The 17,736-nt window shown below is 28.3% G+C and overlaps 2 protein-coding genes across 4 annotated transcripts in view; one reads left to right on the top strand and one right to left on the bottom strand.

The window, feature by feature from the left end:
• The window catches only part of LOC112596717 (probable Ras GTPase-activating protein), a 132,781-nt gene that overhangs the window by 89,522 nt on the left and 25,523 nt on the right, over positions 1-17,736 (bottom strand). The window lies entirely within an intron of this gene.
• Positions 321-6,191, top strand: LOC112596720. Its single transcript, XM_025342505.1, has 4 exons — positions 321-399; positions 1,087-1,207; positions 4,542-4,789; positions 6,105-6,191. Exons 1-4 carry the CDS (start codon positions 322-324, stop codon positions 6,189-6,191), a joined length of 534 nt encoding a protein of 177 aa, XP_025198290.1. The 5' UTR covers position 321.

The raw sequence follows: 17,736 nt of genomic DNA, 5'->3' as shown, positions 1-17,736 counted from the left end.
TATTTCCAGTTGAAACGCTACACGGTTAACGGATTGCTTGCATTAGTGTCGTGCGTGATGATGTACAGAGATTGGGCCACTTCCGAATCGTCGACTACGGAAATTGTGTTCCGAATCGTACCACAATATGTGCAGATATTGATAACGTTATTGGTCGGTTTCGGTACGACACGACAAATTGTAATTCACTACCACATTTCCGGTGACTGTAAGACTCATCAAAACACCTCTTCCTGTCGTCATCAAACAATCTATTTATACTCTCTAAACGAAGTTACAGGCCGCACGTTGTCCTGTTGGTTTTATTGGGCGGTGACGTCCATGTGTTTGTTCAGCAGTAACTGGTTACGTCTGTTGCATCGCGATCGTGGTGCGGTAAACCCAGAAGATATATTCAAAGTAAGATCATAAAAAAAAATATGACGACGGGGGAAGCGTTTTTTGACAATTATATTAATGATTACACTGTATTGTTGGATAAATATATTTTTATTAAATGAACCAATGAATAAATTGTAAAACTATTTTCACGCGTGCACCACTTTAATGTAAAGTTATTAAAATTAAATTTTGAAAGTGCACTGTAAGAAAAAAATACATTTTAAGCAAAAATTTTCTAAGAATTGCAAACAAAATATTTGATTTATGAAGAAATTAAGTAATGCATGAATTAATAATTGTTGTCTAAAAAAATGTGTGTAATATAAATAAATAAACGTAATTTCTTTGAATGTACTCGTATGTGTATAAGCTCGTTTGGTTTTATCGACGTATTCGAAATACTCTCTATTTTAATTTAAAATATTTGAATTCTCGTTTAAAAACATTAAGCCACTAAAGCATTTAGATTTTGGGTATATGTTATATTTAATACCATTGCACATTCTAGATCGATTTATGTGTTTATATGAAATATGAAATACGTATTAAAGACTTTATGCATGAACTACCGTCAAGTACTTACTACTTAAATAGTTATCTATTTTGCATTATATATTGCATATTTTGCATATTTGTATCAGTCACTATCAGGTATATTTGATGCATATAATAATACAAGTATATGTTGTTCATGTGTTTGAACAGATTTTCTTATGTTTCATTCCATTGCTTTCGGAAATTCATTTTAGCCGGATGTGTACCGAATTCAAAAAATGCCATCACAACCTTAATAAACTGGTGGCGGATGGATGTAATTCCACAGCGAGTATGTATTATACGTATTTATACTAAATGAACAATGTATACCTAACGAATAATAGTGTAGGACCTGGGTGTGGTTTATTTTTAAATCAGTACTTACGCATTTTGAATTCAAAACGAAACGGTTTTATCAGTATTTCAATGCGTGATAGGTATATTATACACAGATAACATTTACGTTGATAAAATGACATGATTAAATGATATTGGTAGCCATTAAAAAAATATTCTTAAATCGACTCGCAGACACTAACCAATATTTGAACTGAAGGACGTTTCTGTACAACGGTCGGATTGCATCCTGGATGAATGCAATATTTTATTTCATAGAAATCATTGTATATAATATGAAATTAAATAAAGTAATTGCCTTAACCAAGGTTAAATATACATTCTTTTTTTAATAATAGGGTATTATACAAAGGGACAAACTGTTAGGTCTTTTTAGTTTAAATCGAGTTAAATTCATACGTTATATATATATATATATATGTCCTACAAGTTGATTATGAAATTAAATAATATACCTATAGACGTAATTTTTAATAACCTATAAACAACAGAGAAAGAAAAGTAATTAGCTCTTTTCTTTTGAATGCGATTTTTGTATTATATATACTACAACCCTTCTTTTTTGAAACCGGAATCTTTCACTGTTAGCCATTCCGTATATAGTATATATACGCCTTATTTTCACACAATAATGTCACCAACTCGTATTGTTATACCTATATAGTTGACACTTGCACGCGTGACTCGTCTACTTTAGGAAATTAATTAGCACGGGGTGGAGTGTTGGACACGTCGAGTATTTACACTCTACGTAATACATGGCCATGTTATTTATTATACTAAAGATATGCTGAGTAATACATATAACCTATGCATTATATGTAGCGCCATATATCTACATAATATTCACCGTGTTTATACAGCTTTGTTGGACCACAAATCGTGATTAATCCATAACTTCCTACGCGTGTGCTTATTCGTTTGAAAAATTAGGACATACTGCTGCGGCAGCAGTTATAATAATTAATAAACTATAATAAAAATATATAAATAATAAACTCGTATTATATATAGTACGATGACGAAAACTATAATAATAATAAAATGATGGCGACGCCATTAGCTACGAGTCTTCGTACATGCATACACAGGTAAACATATTATATGTATACATAAATATATACACTCGATGGCGTATTCTTATAAGAAATTTTTTTAATCGGTCGCGGTATGTAATATTTTACAAACGCCCCGGAGCGTGGAGGAAAGACTTCGTCGCACATATCCACATACGAACTATTAATATTCAAAATAAATATAATAAAACTAGTAATACTGTAATTCATAGTAGGTATGTACATTAAGTTTTATGTACCTAAACATACCCACGGAATATTAATGCGTAATTATTTATCCGTCGCGTATACCTAAGTACCTATACATGCGTATTACATTATTATAATATAAATTACGCGAATCTTCTATATAATTATGTATAATGTGCAATGTGCATACAGGCGATTCTGACTATTCGGGGTGTGCTTAATAAATATACGTGAACACGGAATATAGGTATGACGCGGCCGTCGACTCGAGAGATTTTTTCTAAAATTTAATATAAAACACATTATATTAAAAAATTGTAACATGAACAAAAGATAACCTTACCTGTTACCTTCGCTATGTCATAACTTCTTTATTATTTGTCGACGTGAATAGACTTATTAAATTAAACTTAAAAAGATGGTTACAGTTTAATGATAGTAATTTATCGTCAATCGACAACATTTGAAAACGCTACATTATGATTAATTTATTTCTCGGTGCTGGCTTAGTTATTTGACATTATAAAGAAGTATTTCCAACGATGATAGTATTTTTATGAATATAAAATATATAATTTATAGTTAAATAAATTATTACAGTTTAAAAATAAAATAATGAATTACTCTGGTACCTCTATAATTCTATATAAAAAAATTGTTTTCAAAATAAATACCATGGTGTGGAAACTTATTTATTGTTACAATTGTTACAATAATTCGTAAATGGTTCACTACACTTACAATCTACATCGTTTGTAGTGTCATGTATATTTATTTATCGTATTTTTATTGGCTGTTATAATTATGGCATCATTCATTAACCACAATCTATCGGGAAATTTACAGAGTTAGCTAAGCTCAACTTTTGACACTAAATGAGAGACAATACGTATCTATGAACCCGACGAACTTAAATTTCTTCTCAAAAAGGGTTATAATCAAGGACTCGATTAAAAAAATATGTTTACCTTGTAGTATCCTTGTGCAGAGATGCATACATTTTTGTACCAATTTAGTATTATCATTTATCATACATAAATAATAATATAATAGTGATATAATAATCAAAAATATAATTATGTAGAAAGATATATTAATTAATGTACAATAAAATGAATAATGTTTTTGGAACTTACTTTGTCATATTAACTAAGCTAAATTACTATACATGACACAAAAAAAATGTTTGGTATGTTGTACTCAGTTATTTTAATCATTTACAAATATAATTCAATTAACGATGGTATTATTGGTATTGTTTACTATTGTATGGTTTATGTGGCTAAGTAAAATTGTATTACTTATAATGAACATGATACATTTCATTTATTAATTCTTATTTATTTAAATTTAAAATAACTATCATCGCCGCAAGGGGATATTGAGAAAGCTTATTGAAAACATTCGCGAAATGAAATATTAGTAATATTTGGTGCACCTACGCATCTATATTTCATAATTGATTGCATTATATTTTTTGCCATGTTATTGTAATTATTATTTTTTACACATTATATCTATTTTTAATTTGATATTTTGGTACGCATCTTTGCGTGAAATTAAATTAATTATAAAATGTTTGTATAAATATACTATCATCAGTTGCTAATGACTAGTATAACATTAATCAAGTTATTGAAATAGGTAAATAGGTTATAGCAGTGGTACGTAAGACCATTTGTAAACTTTAAACGTATTCAAGTATATATATATATAGGTTTGTAATTGTTGAGCTATCATAGTTTTAACATTGATGGCTATTAAAAAAATGTATATACAAAATATATATAGGTATATTAGTATCTTATTTGAAAATCTCTCAAAATTTCCAATAACAATAATTTCCCAACAGACACAATAATATCATCTAAATATTCTAAATGATAATGACTAATGAGTGATATTATATATGTAAATGCGCAAAAAATGTTCAAACCATCGTTGCAATCCAATCAAATAATCGATGTATTTATATCTGTTTCAAACATCATCATCGCTTAGAACTTTCAGCGGTCAGAATGCAGAGAAAAGCATTGGTTGACCGCGCGAGAAAAACAACCAGTTGCGGAGCGTATGGCGCGCAAATACTGTTGGAGATCGCGACAACTGCCGCGGCTGCGGTGTTTGAAGTTCACCGAGCTCTCCTATCAACGGAACATTCTGGACCAGCGGCTGACCTATTGGATGTATTACAACGATTTCTGAGGCTATTTGCATTGTGCAAGGTTTCCGGCGACGTTGCAAAGGCGGTGAGTAAAATTAGAATCAAAAAATAATAATAATAATACTATTATAATAGCGTTGAATAACAAGTACACGTTAGTTGACGATATCATAAAGACGAGTTTAAACCAAGCTGACAAAGCAATAAACATTTATGAATTTTGCAACAAATAAGAAATGACGACAAAACTGAACACAGGAACTTTCCATTTACGCCATAAAAGAAAAATGAAAAACTTTTAGAAACGAAGTAAAATGTTTGTCTTGTTTCTGTATTGTCTTTGCAGTTTGAACAAAAACAAAAATCGTGTTTTTAATACATTTTATTGAATGTCAAATTGTGACGTCAACATCTGTTTGCAATAACTAGACAAATGTTGCCGTAAACGGAAACAAAACAGAAACCTTTAGATGTTTTTTGATTTTGGGTAAACACTAAAATGTCTCTAGAAATACGAATATTGTGTTACCAGAATGGATTTTGTCGAGGAATTAAATCAACTTTGTCTCCGGTTTAATGGGAAACAAAACGTTGCTGTTTTGTCGGTTTGACGTCAATGCAGTATTGGATTTCCATTGGGTTATTTTTTTTAATTATAAAATGTTGAATCAATTATTTACACATAATTACTAACTTTACATTACTGTTTTTTATTATATTTTGTATTGTATATAGTAGATACAACAATAATTGGAGTAACCGCGTTTGGTTTAGTAGATACACAGATCGTATAGATTATTTATTATAATACGGCTTGCACCACTTAGCGCGCAATTTATTCGCGTAGGTGTAAAATGTATTATTATTATTATACCGTGTATAGCATACACTAGGACGTTACCGTATTTTTCCTACTCCGCAACCTCGTGTGCAATATGGCGTGTATACCACCTTATTCCTATACGGGAAACCCGTCAATGTTATAACTTATAAGCGAGTTGAATGAAAATAATTATTATTATTATTTTCCACAATATACGTAAAATATCATTACGCACTCTCTATTTTTAATCGGTAATTATCGCTTATCGCGCACGATCGCAAAAGCGGTTTCGCCTTTCTTTCGCAGTGTACCGTTGTCGCCACACGTGCACGTATAGGTATAACTGTGGCACAGTAGAAAACACAATGGCCACTCGTAATCGCGTTTAACCGTTTCCCATATTGTGTATCGTGAGCGTTAAATCAAAAGGCGTTGACATCGTATATATTTTTAGATTTCACGGGGTAGGGAAAAGAAAATGTATTTTTTAAGTTTTTATCACATTGAAATAATACCGTATTTTATAGAATATATTTATTGGGTATACATTTGTTTTTATTTTTCATTTTATATATAGGCGAACGAAATCGGGACGATCTTGTTGGACATAAATCCGAGCACGAACACATATCTAGAAGACGAAGTAATTATTATGCATTTTTAGCACGTTTTGTCTAGTCTGCTTAGCTAGCTTGTTCGTGTCATAACGCGTGTACTAATGAGTAAGGCAATCGAGATAATTATCAAATAGACTAATCCTTGAGTATGATCGATTTAGTTACCAATATGTCGTGACCGAATAAGAGTGACAAATGTTGCGGTCTTACAACAACCTTTAACTACCATGTTTGTACTGCAAACTATATATATATATTAAATCACAATATAATTTAATTCTTTATTCAAAATAAAACATTTATGTCATGGTAGTTATAATTCGCTATTTTGAAAATAATAATAATCCTTGAAAAATTTCAAAAATGGTCAATTCAAAATCTTATTACAAACCAAAAACTTAAACTCGAGGTTTTCAACATAATATTATAATATTTAAAACTTATAAACTATAGCGCATAAAATTTTTTATAAATACCATTTCCTATGACTAAACTTCACGAGAAAAGAACACTCAATGGTTATATTATAATGCAAACAATAAATATTATAATATTATACAGAATAAATCTAAACACCCATTTTAATATTACCTATTTGAGTCAATGGAATGTATATTTTAACCTGACAGCAATGAAAGGCATGTAAAATAACAATTACTCGCCACTTTTATTATTTATTATTATCGTATTGTATAGGTTATATACTTCGTTCCCAGAAATGAGATCTCAAATCATTCATCATGCAAAAACTCGAATCATATACTAATGTTCCAGATACCTATTTATAATAAAGCTGTTATTACTGTGCAAATATAGGTGAGCAATGTGAGTTGTTGAGTGGTGTTTAACAATGTTGAACAATTATATTTTAAAAAACCGTTAAACTTATTATTGCATACTCATGTAATATTCTGTTGATGTTTAATATAAAAAAGGATATTTTATAGATATGATAGTAGTTCTGGAAATTGTTATCTAATCCAACTAATCATCTAGCACATCTAAATAATATAACAGATTGTCTACAACACTTATTAATACGTAATAACCAAATATATATATATTATATATGTATATTAATAGTCGTTAATGTTCACAATATTCTTCATTTAGTCGGAGAAGATAAAGATGTTGGTAAGAATTTTAATCTGTTATTAAATTCTTGTATCAAGTCGTCATTAAATAATACATTTTTAATTTTTTACGTTGTTGTATATAATTATTTAATTATTGAATTATATAACAGTGTGTTATAGTCATTCATTTAGATAGCATCGGCAGTCTTGATTATATTTAATATAATATTATTTACTAAAACATTTTTAACTAGAGTAAAAAAAAATAAAAAAAAATATACTTATTATTTTCTTTTTTTAAACAATTGGGATGGTGTAAGAGAATCAGGCAAGTAGGTTCAATACGCTTCATTCAATGATAATTTAAAATGTATTTAATCGACAATATTTTTCATAGATATTCTAAATAATTGAAACAATAAAGAAATAATTTGTATAACCTACTGTGATATTTTTTACTTATTTTTTTTTTTTATTAACGGACACCAAATTTAGCAATTGAGCAAATTGAACCAATAAAAATGAAAACAATAGAAACATTTATGTGAGAAAAAATCGATTTCTTTTAAACATAATATTTAAGTATCTAACGGACGGAATAGTTGTTCACTGTTATTTCAAACTATGAGTAATTCAGTAACAACCTTAAATAGCTTAAGCATACAAATATATATCTGTAAATATGTGTACTGTGTTGACTATTATATTAATTATCGACATTTTTAAAGTGGTAAATCCTAAATTAAAAATTTTATCTTTTTATGACAACTAAACAAAATTGTTTTTATGTAAGTAGATGCGTAGATTATACTTTATTATGTTATAGTGTCATATATTGGCGATACAAGGCACATTAATAATCTCTGGACGTTGAACAAATAAAAAAAAACAAAAATGCATAACAGAAAAATTAAAATCAGTACGCGTAAACCTCGAGTAACTTTTCTTGTATAGTACGGTTGATCAACAACCTGATTGAAATATAAACGAACGCAGGATGGTATAGAAATATCATGATAAGAGACTTAAAGCTATTTTATTCTCAACATATTCATATTGAGAGTGACCAAAATGAAAGAAAATGTTATGATATAAAAATATTTAATAGTTATGTATGTATATAATTCTTATGAGAAAAAACTTATAATAATAAACCATCAATTGCTTCTATTTGCAATAATCCATAACCTATATTTATTGCTCTAGGAATTTTCCAAGTTCTGACCATGATGTCAAGTTTGTAATTATCTGTGTTTTCATTAGCCTATTAAATAAAATAATATAACAAACAATTTTTAGAATTAATTAATTTTGACTGCTGTAGGATATTTTGCAATACACATTTAATTAATCGAAATTTTTTGTTCAAATACATAATAAATGTAATATACTCAAACTAGGTGATATTCTAACTAATTATGTTAAGCAAATCTAACAAGTGAATTTAATCAGATTTGGTTACTACTTAGTTATCATTGTAATTTAATTAAATGGTATAATAGAGTTATTAAAAATTCAAAATTTAATAGAAACTGTAATATTTTTCCCAAGCATTAATATACATTTATTTATAGTTTTATATTTACATATGCAATAACGAAATATATGTGTTTGTTACTTGTCAGATCTCGTTTTTCCTGTGGGAAATTGAGAATCCTCCTGCAGAAATGCGCTTAGCGTGTGATACATTGGTGTTGGGCCCAAGGTTATTCGTATCCGTAAGTATACTATATCACTGATTGAAGTTACACGATAGGTTTAGGGTCATATCATATAACGTTGCAGTGTATATTACCATATATATATATATATTAGTTATATCAAAATTATGATGATTTGGGTTTATTAACTTCATAGAAATGTCTTGATTGATGAATGAAAAAAGAAAAAAAAAGTTTTTATAATGAAAATATAAATGGATTATTTTGTTAAAATCGATTAATTAAATTGTTATGCTATTTTTATAAAAAGTAGATGCAAATGCCTTTAAGAGATCATTATGAGATAAAAATTACAATTTAATCATTAAACTAGATTTTCAAGATTGAAGACATAAACAAGTGTCATACATCGTACTAACTATCGCAGCAACTATTTTTTAACGATTTGACGCATTTAATTGTTAGCTAATAACTTTAAGTACTTACAAAATATAATTAATGTCAATAATAAAAAAATCTCACCATGAGCTTATAAAAAATTTAACAATTTAGCTTTGTTATTCGAAAATGCAAGATTGGTGCAAGGTGGGATACATAAAGATTTATAAATAATTATAATACATTTTAAATTCCTAATTTAAAACGACCATAACTAATGTTCTCTATATACAGTCGCATGATACGCCTATTTACGAGGATCGTTCAAAAACTAAAGTTACAAACTTTTTTTTAAAAAATTGAAAAGTGATGCATATGTCACATAATAATATGTTCATGATATTCGAAGAGATTTCACACCAAGATACTTTTATAGTTGCCTTTTAAATATAATCACTGTTCAAATTGACGTGTTTTTGTAGGATTATTAATAGTATCGAAGATAGACACATTCTATTTACTTAAGACACTTTTCAATGTCTATTTAATATTTATACGTTAAAAAAAACTGCCAAAAAGTTTAATAATTGCCCCAAGTTGAAATTCCAAGCGTTAGCGTGTGGTGTCAGCCTCGTTTATGACAACGGAAACGCCCATCTTCACACCTCGCGCTTTCCCAAAGACTTCATCACCTTTCTTCTTCTCACCGCCACAATACCCCTTTACAACCAGGATCTTTGACCTAGTGATTATCTCCTTTTCACTAAATTTGTGAAGTTTTTAGGCAGAAAACATTTTTCTAAAAATTAAGAGTTATTAAAAAGTGGCTAAAAGAGGTGCAGTGTGAGTTCTTCAACCAATGATAACAAAAGCTGGCGCCTAGAAAAATGCATAGGTTTAAATGGTAGTCATTTAGAAAAATGAATATATCGTACTTGTAGTATAATCTCTATAAATTATGTAACCTTACTTTCTGTACGACACTCATATATTCCAGGTTATATACCTACACAAACCATCCACGCAGTCATATCATTATAATACAGTAACACGGTAAAACTGTCGACACCATATATAAATATATTATATAATAATAATAATTTTCATTATAGTACATAGTATTTTATAATGTTTCACAGGTGTTTTCCTGGTGCGTCGGATTCATCCTAATACTGTTGCAGTTCCGTTGGCCCAGAACGTACTAACACACATTCACTGTTTATAATATATATATTTACGCGATACAAACGGACGTACGGGCGGCGGATAATCGAGATGGTGATCGTACTTGTACATAACTTCCCGTTACCACTTGCCGACACAGAGTACCTACGTTTATATATGTATTGGAATATTCGATATTATAGGTATACTTTGCGCGCGAGAAAACGACAACAATAGTCGCTTGTGTGAGCAGTATATTTTATATTGACAATAATAATAACGGTGGTGACTTTTTTCCAACTTCTTCTTTTTATTCACTGGCAGATCAACGAACTCGTCGGAACGATAGCGTTATTTTTTCTTCCTATTTTTACGCCACATAAACTGTTGATGCACCATATACATGCGTGTTGCGTGTATACATATTACTTAATATGTATATAAATATAATATATATATATACACTTTATAACTACATCGCATAACACCCGCATTGTAATTTAATAACATATATAATAAAAATGTTATTAAAATGTCAATAAACCAATAAACGCATTCACGTATAATACCTACATAGAATTAAAGTGAAGTCGACGTTTATTCGTCATAATTATTTTAGAATATTTAATTTGGCGCGACCCCATGTATGTTATACAATATTATATTTATATATATTGGTAGAACTAGACATTTTTATCAGTTCTATGAGTTAATATGATGTGAGGTTCTCAGAGGAAACTTGGTTTGAAATACAATAGTTCTAATGTTTTTCTTAAAACAAATTTTATTTTCACATAATTTCCTCATATTTATCTACAAACAAAATCCAAATAAATTAAACATACTTGAATTGATGTATTTAATACTTCAAATAGTTTAAAATAAGATAGTAATAGTTATAATTAATAGTTTATTGTTTTGCATATTAATGTTCATAAATAATAAAAGAATGTATTTTATAATAAAATAATGTAGCTCAGATCGTAGTTCTACCCATGGATTATATTATCTTCCACTTACACAATACAAACATTATCTATTGCTTATTGAATGACACAGTTCGGCCGAAATACACACACGCATTGAATATTAACAAAATACGACTGTTTAAGTGGTGCAACGACTTTCGAGATATGGCCCGTCTAGGTATAAAACAACGTATTCTGCAATTATATGCTTCTAACTACCTAAGTTTTAATAGTTGTAGTTGGGTACGCCAGTCGTTATCGTCTACTATATCGTCGTAACCGCGATCGCTGTGGCAAGAACACGGCGGCGGAATGTGTCGCGTCATTCGGTCGGACGCGTAACACAATAGCTGTATATAGATACTTGCGCTCAGAATTCGTGTGATACACACGCACAATGTATGTACATAATATACAGAGCGATCCTTTTAACAGTAAACACTCATCAGTAACTCGATCAATTAAAGAAAAAAAAAGGATTTCACATAATTTAAACTTTAATGTACTTTTTTCTTATAAATTGTGTTTTTCTAGGTTTATAATTCTCTTATGACAATGTTAATATATATATAAAAAAAAAATTACAATTGAAGTTAAAAAAAAAAGATAAGTAGATAATCTGTTTAAAGTTTAGTGATTCCTATTTTGTGCCTCTTATAAAGAATAAAAATAAATTATAAAAAATATTAAACTATAAGTTCAATAATTTTATTTATATGATGATATTTACATAAAAAGTATTAGTTATTCTTAAAAAAAAAAAAATAAATAAAATACTGAAAAAATTATAATTGTGTGTGAGTAATTCATTTTTTAATCAAAAATGTAACAAAGTGCTAAATTGTGAAATTAACTTATAATGAGTTTTCAATGTTAAGAGAATCATCCTGTACGAGTGCAAAAATAAATTATATACACAAGCCACGTACCAAACATGATTTTTATAAGTACCATGTAGGAAAGGAGATAAAGATTATACGAAGATGTTTTATGACAGAAAAAAATATTATATTCTTACTTTTTGGATGTTGGATATGAAAGAATACTAAAAAAACTGAAGAAGGGGTTTGGTTATCCCTCCCTTATCCTTCTGAATACGTCCACGATTATACGAGTTGTATAAATTACCAGTACGTGGTTTCAAATATTTAAATATTTTCTATTTAAACAATTTATTTTAAACAGTCAACTGTTAATTAACAACAATAATACCTATTAAATGTTAATAAATAAATGCACCAAAAGTTACATAGGTAGCTTTATGGAATAGAGATTTCAAAATTGTATATATTTAAAAGCTTAAGACTATATTTTTGAAAGTATTTTGTAGATTGAAACTATTGAAAATCTACTAAAAAACTTTGAGGTATATGCATATGTATTACACAGCATCACTCTTTTTATAAAAAAAAAAATGTATGCTAATAAAAATTTATACAAGCGTGTACGATGACAATTTATTTCACAGTCGGTAATTACTAGCTAATTAATGGATATGTAATATCATAGCAATAGTCAAGGAAATTCAGAATAATGGTAATAAAATAATTAATTACACAGTACACTTGGATAATTTCCCCAAATCCCAGAGAACATAGTATGATAGAAATATTCTAATTGAAACCAGAAAAATAATCTAAAGCGCGAAACTGTAGTATTTATGATTTATAAATTCGTATGATAATTTAACTGTTAGAAGGCTATTTGGTGTAAGCGCCATAAACTAAATTGTTCAGGAGAGTTCAAAACCATATGTTCTAACACGTATGTACAAAAATCATAACACTGTTCACTACAATACGGCTTGATACAACAACGTTGTAACTTGTAACATTGTAAAACATTAAATAATAGTGTAGTAATCGGCTGTGCCGAGAAGCATAAGAATTACACCGTCGAAGAACACGATATATAATATTCTGGAGGTATTTGCCACTATAAATAATAATAATGAATTTATTTGTTTATATTATGATGCTTCCTCATCATCAACTTCTCATTAGTAGATATCTATGTTTTTTTTTACGATTGTCTGAGAATTTATGATGAATAGATTTACTAAACGAATTTTACTGATACATACTTTTGTAATTAAATATATATATATATATATTAGAGTTGGTGGTTTATTGTACAATTCAAAATAATTATGAAAACTTTCAAATTTAACTTTTTTTCATGTTATAACCTATGTCCTATACTCCTAGGAAATTCAGAACTTGAAATAAGTAAATAATAACTAATGAGACGTCTTATAAGAGCGTATGTTTGTTTAGAAAAAAATAATTAGTTTATTGAATAATATAATACTATAGTGAAAATAGTTTTGGACTATAATTAACTATATATTAAAGTATAATAGTTATTAATTAATAATTATACTCGCATATTACAGTTTATGGACATACCTACCTATAGTAATATAGTATGTACATATAATAGAATAAATTGTCTGTAGTCAATGGCTTTCAATAAATTAACAAAAATAATTAAAATACTTATTTACAGGTATACAACGTAAAATATTAAAATCACATTCTAAATTTCTGATAGAAGTAAAGAAGTAGACAGCCAGGCTAGGTATACATAATTTGAAATAATAATATAATATATTATATACACAGCAGATAGCTAATAATATTAGTTATTACTATATGATATACTATGCATTCGTTTGTACATTAATAATTTAATATCGATCGCGTAATACCTCTTTTTTGATTATATACAATATACATATAATTGCAGTTCAAGTTATTTATTACAGTATTTAATAGTATAATCAAAATCGCTTAAAATATAATTGTATGTATTAGAGTGATGTTTCATTCTCTGATTACTGTGCTCACCAAGTTCATCAATATCCACTTTTATTTTAACTTATAATTATCATTTGTATAATTCTTTTTAGTTATTAACGTGAAATAACTCAAAAACTACTCATTCTAATTTTATATTAAATACATTAACACTTTAAAAAAAAAAATCATATTTACAATAATTTAATGTATTTACAGAGAAAATAAAGTAGTTCTTATTTAAAAAAAAGAAGTTTGTATCGCCCCAGGTTTAACCTAACCTAACCCAGATAACTTCTTAAATGGTTTAAAAATCTGAGTATTTTATGTGGTAGTATCAAATCAATTCTTTAAGTATAAATTTAAAAATTACAAAAAATCAGAATTTCAATGAATGAGTTATTAAAAGATTAAAAAAGATTCTTGGCGAATCACCCAACACTCTGTAATTCTATATACATACAATATATCGTATTTAATAAATGTAATGTATATGAAAAAACAGTGGCATAACAACAACATGCTATTATGATAGTTCACTACAGTAAGTTACTGACTATTAATGAATCGTACAGTGAATAATAAACAGGTCAATGAAGTATTCTGAACGTTATTTTCTGAACGGCAGATAATATGATACACTACATGTTAGCACGTCTACTACAATAATTATAATTGTGCAGTTATGTATAATGTTATTATACATTTTACACACGTTCACTGTTGTAGTGGAAGCTTTACTTAAAATATAATGTATGGTGGTATTACTATGGCATATATTTACTCGTTGAAATGATGGATAGGTTGATACGAGTTTGAGAGTTAAACAATTCAGTTCCAGGTTTGGAATTATGTTAATGGCTAAATTTTATCTCATTATACGCCTAAGTCGATAAGACAGTTAGCTTATATTGGATTTTTCTATTACTTTATTTACATTATTAATTACTTTAAAATCTATTACAGTATAGCGATATGAAATAAGAGTAGCGTAGTATGAGACGACTTTTTTCATACAAATATTAATCAGTGATATAATCAATCGTCAATACTCGCGGTAGTGATATTTTACATAAATAACAATAATAATGATGAATAGGAAAAATTAATTGCATTAAAATAAATAACGTGTATTTAATTATTTATTAATAATTATATTATTTTTTTATGTTTGATACACTAATAAGTAATAACTATAATATTTTATACAGACCTTCCTAAGCGTATAAAATGAGAAAGAAAATTTTTTTTAAATAATTCGTTTGAATTCAATTAGGTTAAGTGTTGGGTCCATGAAACTTAACAGTAATACATCCATAAAAGATTGTTTAATGATATATTTAAATACACATGCTATGTACTGTGTGATGCAAATGGTTTTTAAATAATATTTATTGGCAAATGGCAATTGAAACCGTCACTTCTTAAAATACACACTTGTGAATGCCACAGTAGAATTGAATTGAGATACCATACTGAGTCGTATCATCACGTAATTTTATAATAGCTACAGGTATCTATGTGTAAGCATTTAAAAAATCTTATAATGCATTACCAACAACGTGTTGTATTTATGTTTTTCATCCAAACACCGGATCATTCGGATGGCTATCTATAATTAATATTACAAAATATGTTGATGTACAATATATAGGACACAGCGTACGAAATTTGGGTATTGTTTTTAGACAATACGTGATCGTCAGATGAATATTAGCGTCGTCCGAGTCACGATGAAGCACACGTATAATATATTATGCCTAATACCGTGTATTATAGTAGAGAGGGCCTTTCTCTTCAGACATCTCCTAATCATTATAATAGATCGTGACCGTAGTCCGTAAGACGAATTTATTTTGAAAGGATTCCTGTCATTATAGATGATCAACGATGCAGACGAATTGCTGTCAACGTTCAAGGGAAAAAACACAGATCAATTGAACGAATGACACACTGCTGCAGATTGCAGACCCGTCGCAGAAGAAATCGATTGTTTTGTGCCCAATCCGAATTTATTATTATATTATTTGAAGACCAATGGACGTTACTCATTTCCATATAGCAATATATAACAGTCTTGGCCAAATAATGGCTTATTAGATATTTTCATAAAAAAAGTCGTGCTGTTGATTATTATCAAATTATACACACTTGAACAAAAATATACGTGAGATTTATATGGAAACGCTGTAACTTGCGCAATCTAGTTTAAGAGTTTGTTGGCCTCTGTTATATATATATGCATAAACGTTTTTGAACGACGTGATAACAACTTTAGAGGAAATTTTCCGATGTCATTTGTGTGTGCACTCTGCACACAAAGAAACATTGAACTTTAACGGCACATTAATATCTTTATTTTAACAGTTTCAAACGTGTTCTCGTTGAGTAATGGCAAATGGCAATGATATTATAAAAATATATTTAAAAATAACTTTTATTGCTGTATAAAAAAACGAAACGCCAATTCTGTTAATTATTGTAAAAATGGCCTCATGTATAGTTCTGTAAATCAGGTGCGCGTAGGTTTTTTAATGCGTAAAAAATAGCTAATGAATATACCTAACACAACGTTTATATTTTACATATAAATACGTAACCTATACATATACAGTTATGTTTATAAATTTTCTACTAACGAACAAAAATGTATAACGATAATAATTAGTTAATATTTATTGCTTATTATTGACATTCGTGCATAATATTATACAATAGTAGATGTATAATAATTAATAACAATTGTTCAATTTACAGGCGTTACAGATTTTTTTAAAAGTAAACTCAATGATATGTATTATATACAATACAGTAGTATATAATAATATGTACGCTATTTGATTTTAACGTAAGATATTTTGAATTAAGTGAGCTTACATAGGTATTCGATAGTATTCCGGGTGGCAAATGTATCTAGGAAAAATGCATAAATAATGTTTACGAATCGGAGTGAAATTATTGACATACCTCTGTTATGCTTATAAAATATTTTCTACCCTATGCACTAATTGAAAACTTGAAACAGTAACTTGACTGACCTAAAATCCGTAAAATAAAATTTGTTCTCTGTCATTTTGACATAACATGAACACGTCATACCATGATATTATTTTAATGATGTTTCTGATCAACTTTAAATGAAGATACTAGATTTTTTTTTACCTATTTATAATCTATTTATTTTATTAAAAAATAAAACATATTTTTTTTTTATAACCGTAATTCATTATTACTTTACACGTTATTTGACTTTGTTTGAATATATGGGTTAATTTTGATATACCAATACTTGTTTTTAAATAACGTGAGATTTTTAAATTTTATGATTGATGACTGATGATCATTGGATATCGACGAAGTTGTATAAGTATTTAAAAACAAATCATCGTCATAGAAATGAACATTGTCTTTGTGTCCTACAAATGACACCAATGCAAGGCGGGACCCAATTGAACGCGTCTATCGACGAGTATAGTTTATTATATTATGACAAACAATGTCGTGAATAAAAAACGCACATGTGTAGGTATACCGTCTACTTGTACAA

Source organism: Melanaphis sacchari, unplaced genomic scaffold (genome assembly GCF_002803265.2).
Source record: "Melanaphis sacchari strain LSU unplaced genomic scaffold, SCAv2.0 Contig33_pilon_pilon, whole genome shotgun sequence".
In the NCBI taxonomy this organism is placed as follows: Eukaryota; Metazoa; Arthropoda; class Insecta; order Hemiptera; family Aphididae; genus Melanaphis; species Melanaphis sacchari.
The sequence above is the reverse complement of the archived record's forward strand: the minus strand, read 5'-3'. Positions and strand labels throughout refer to the sequence as shown.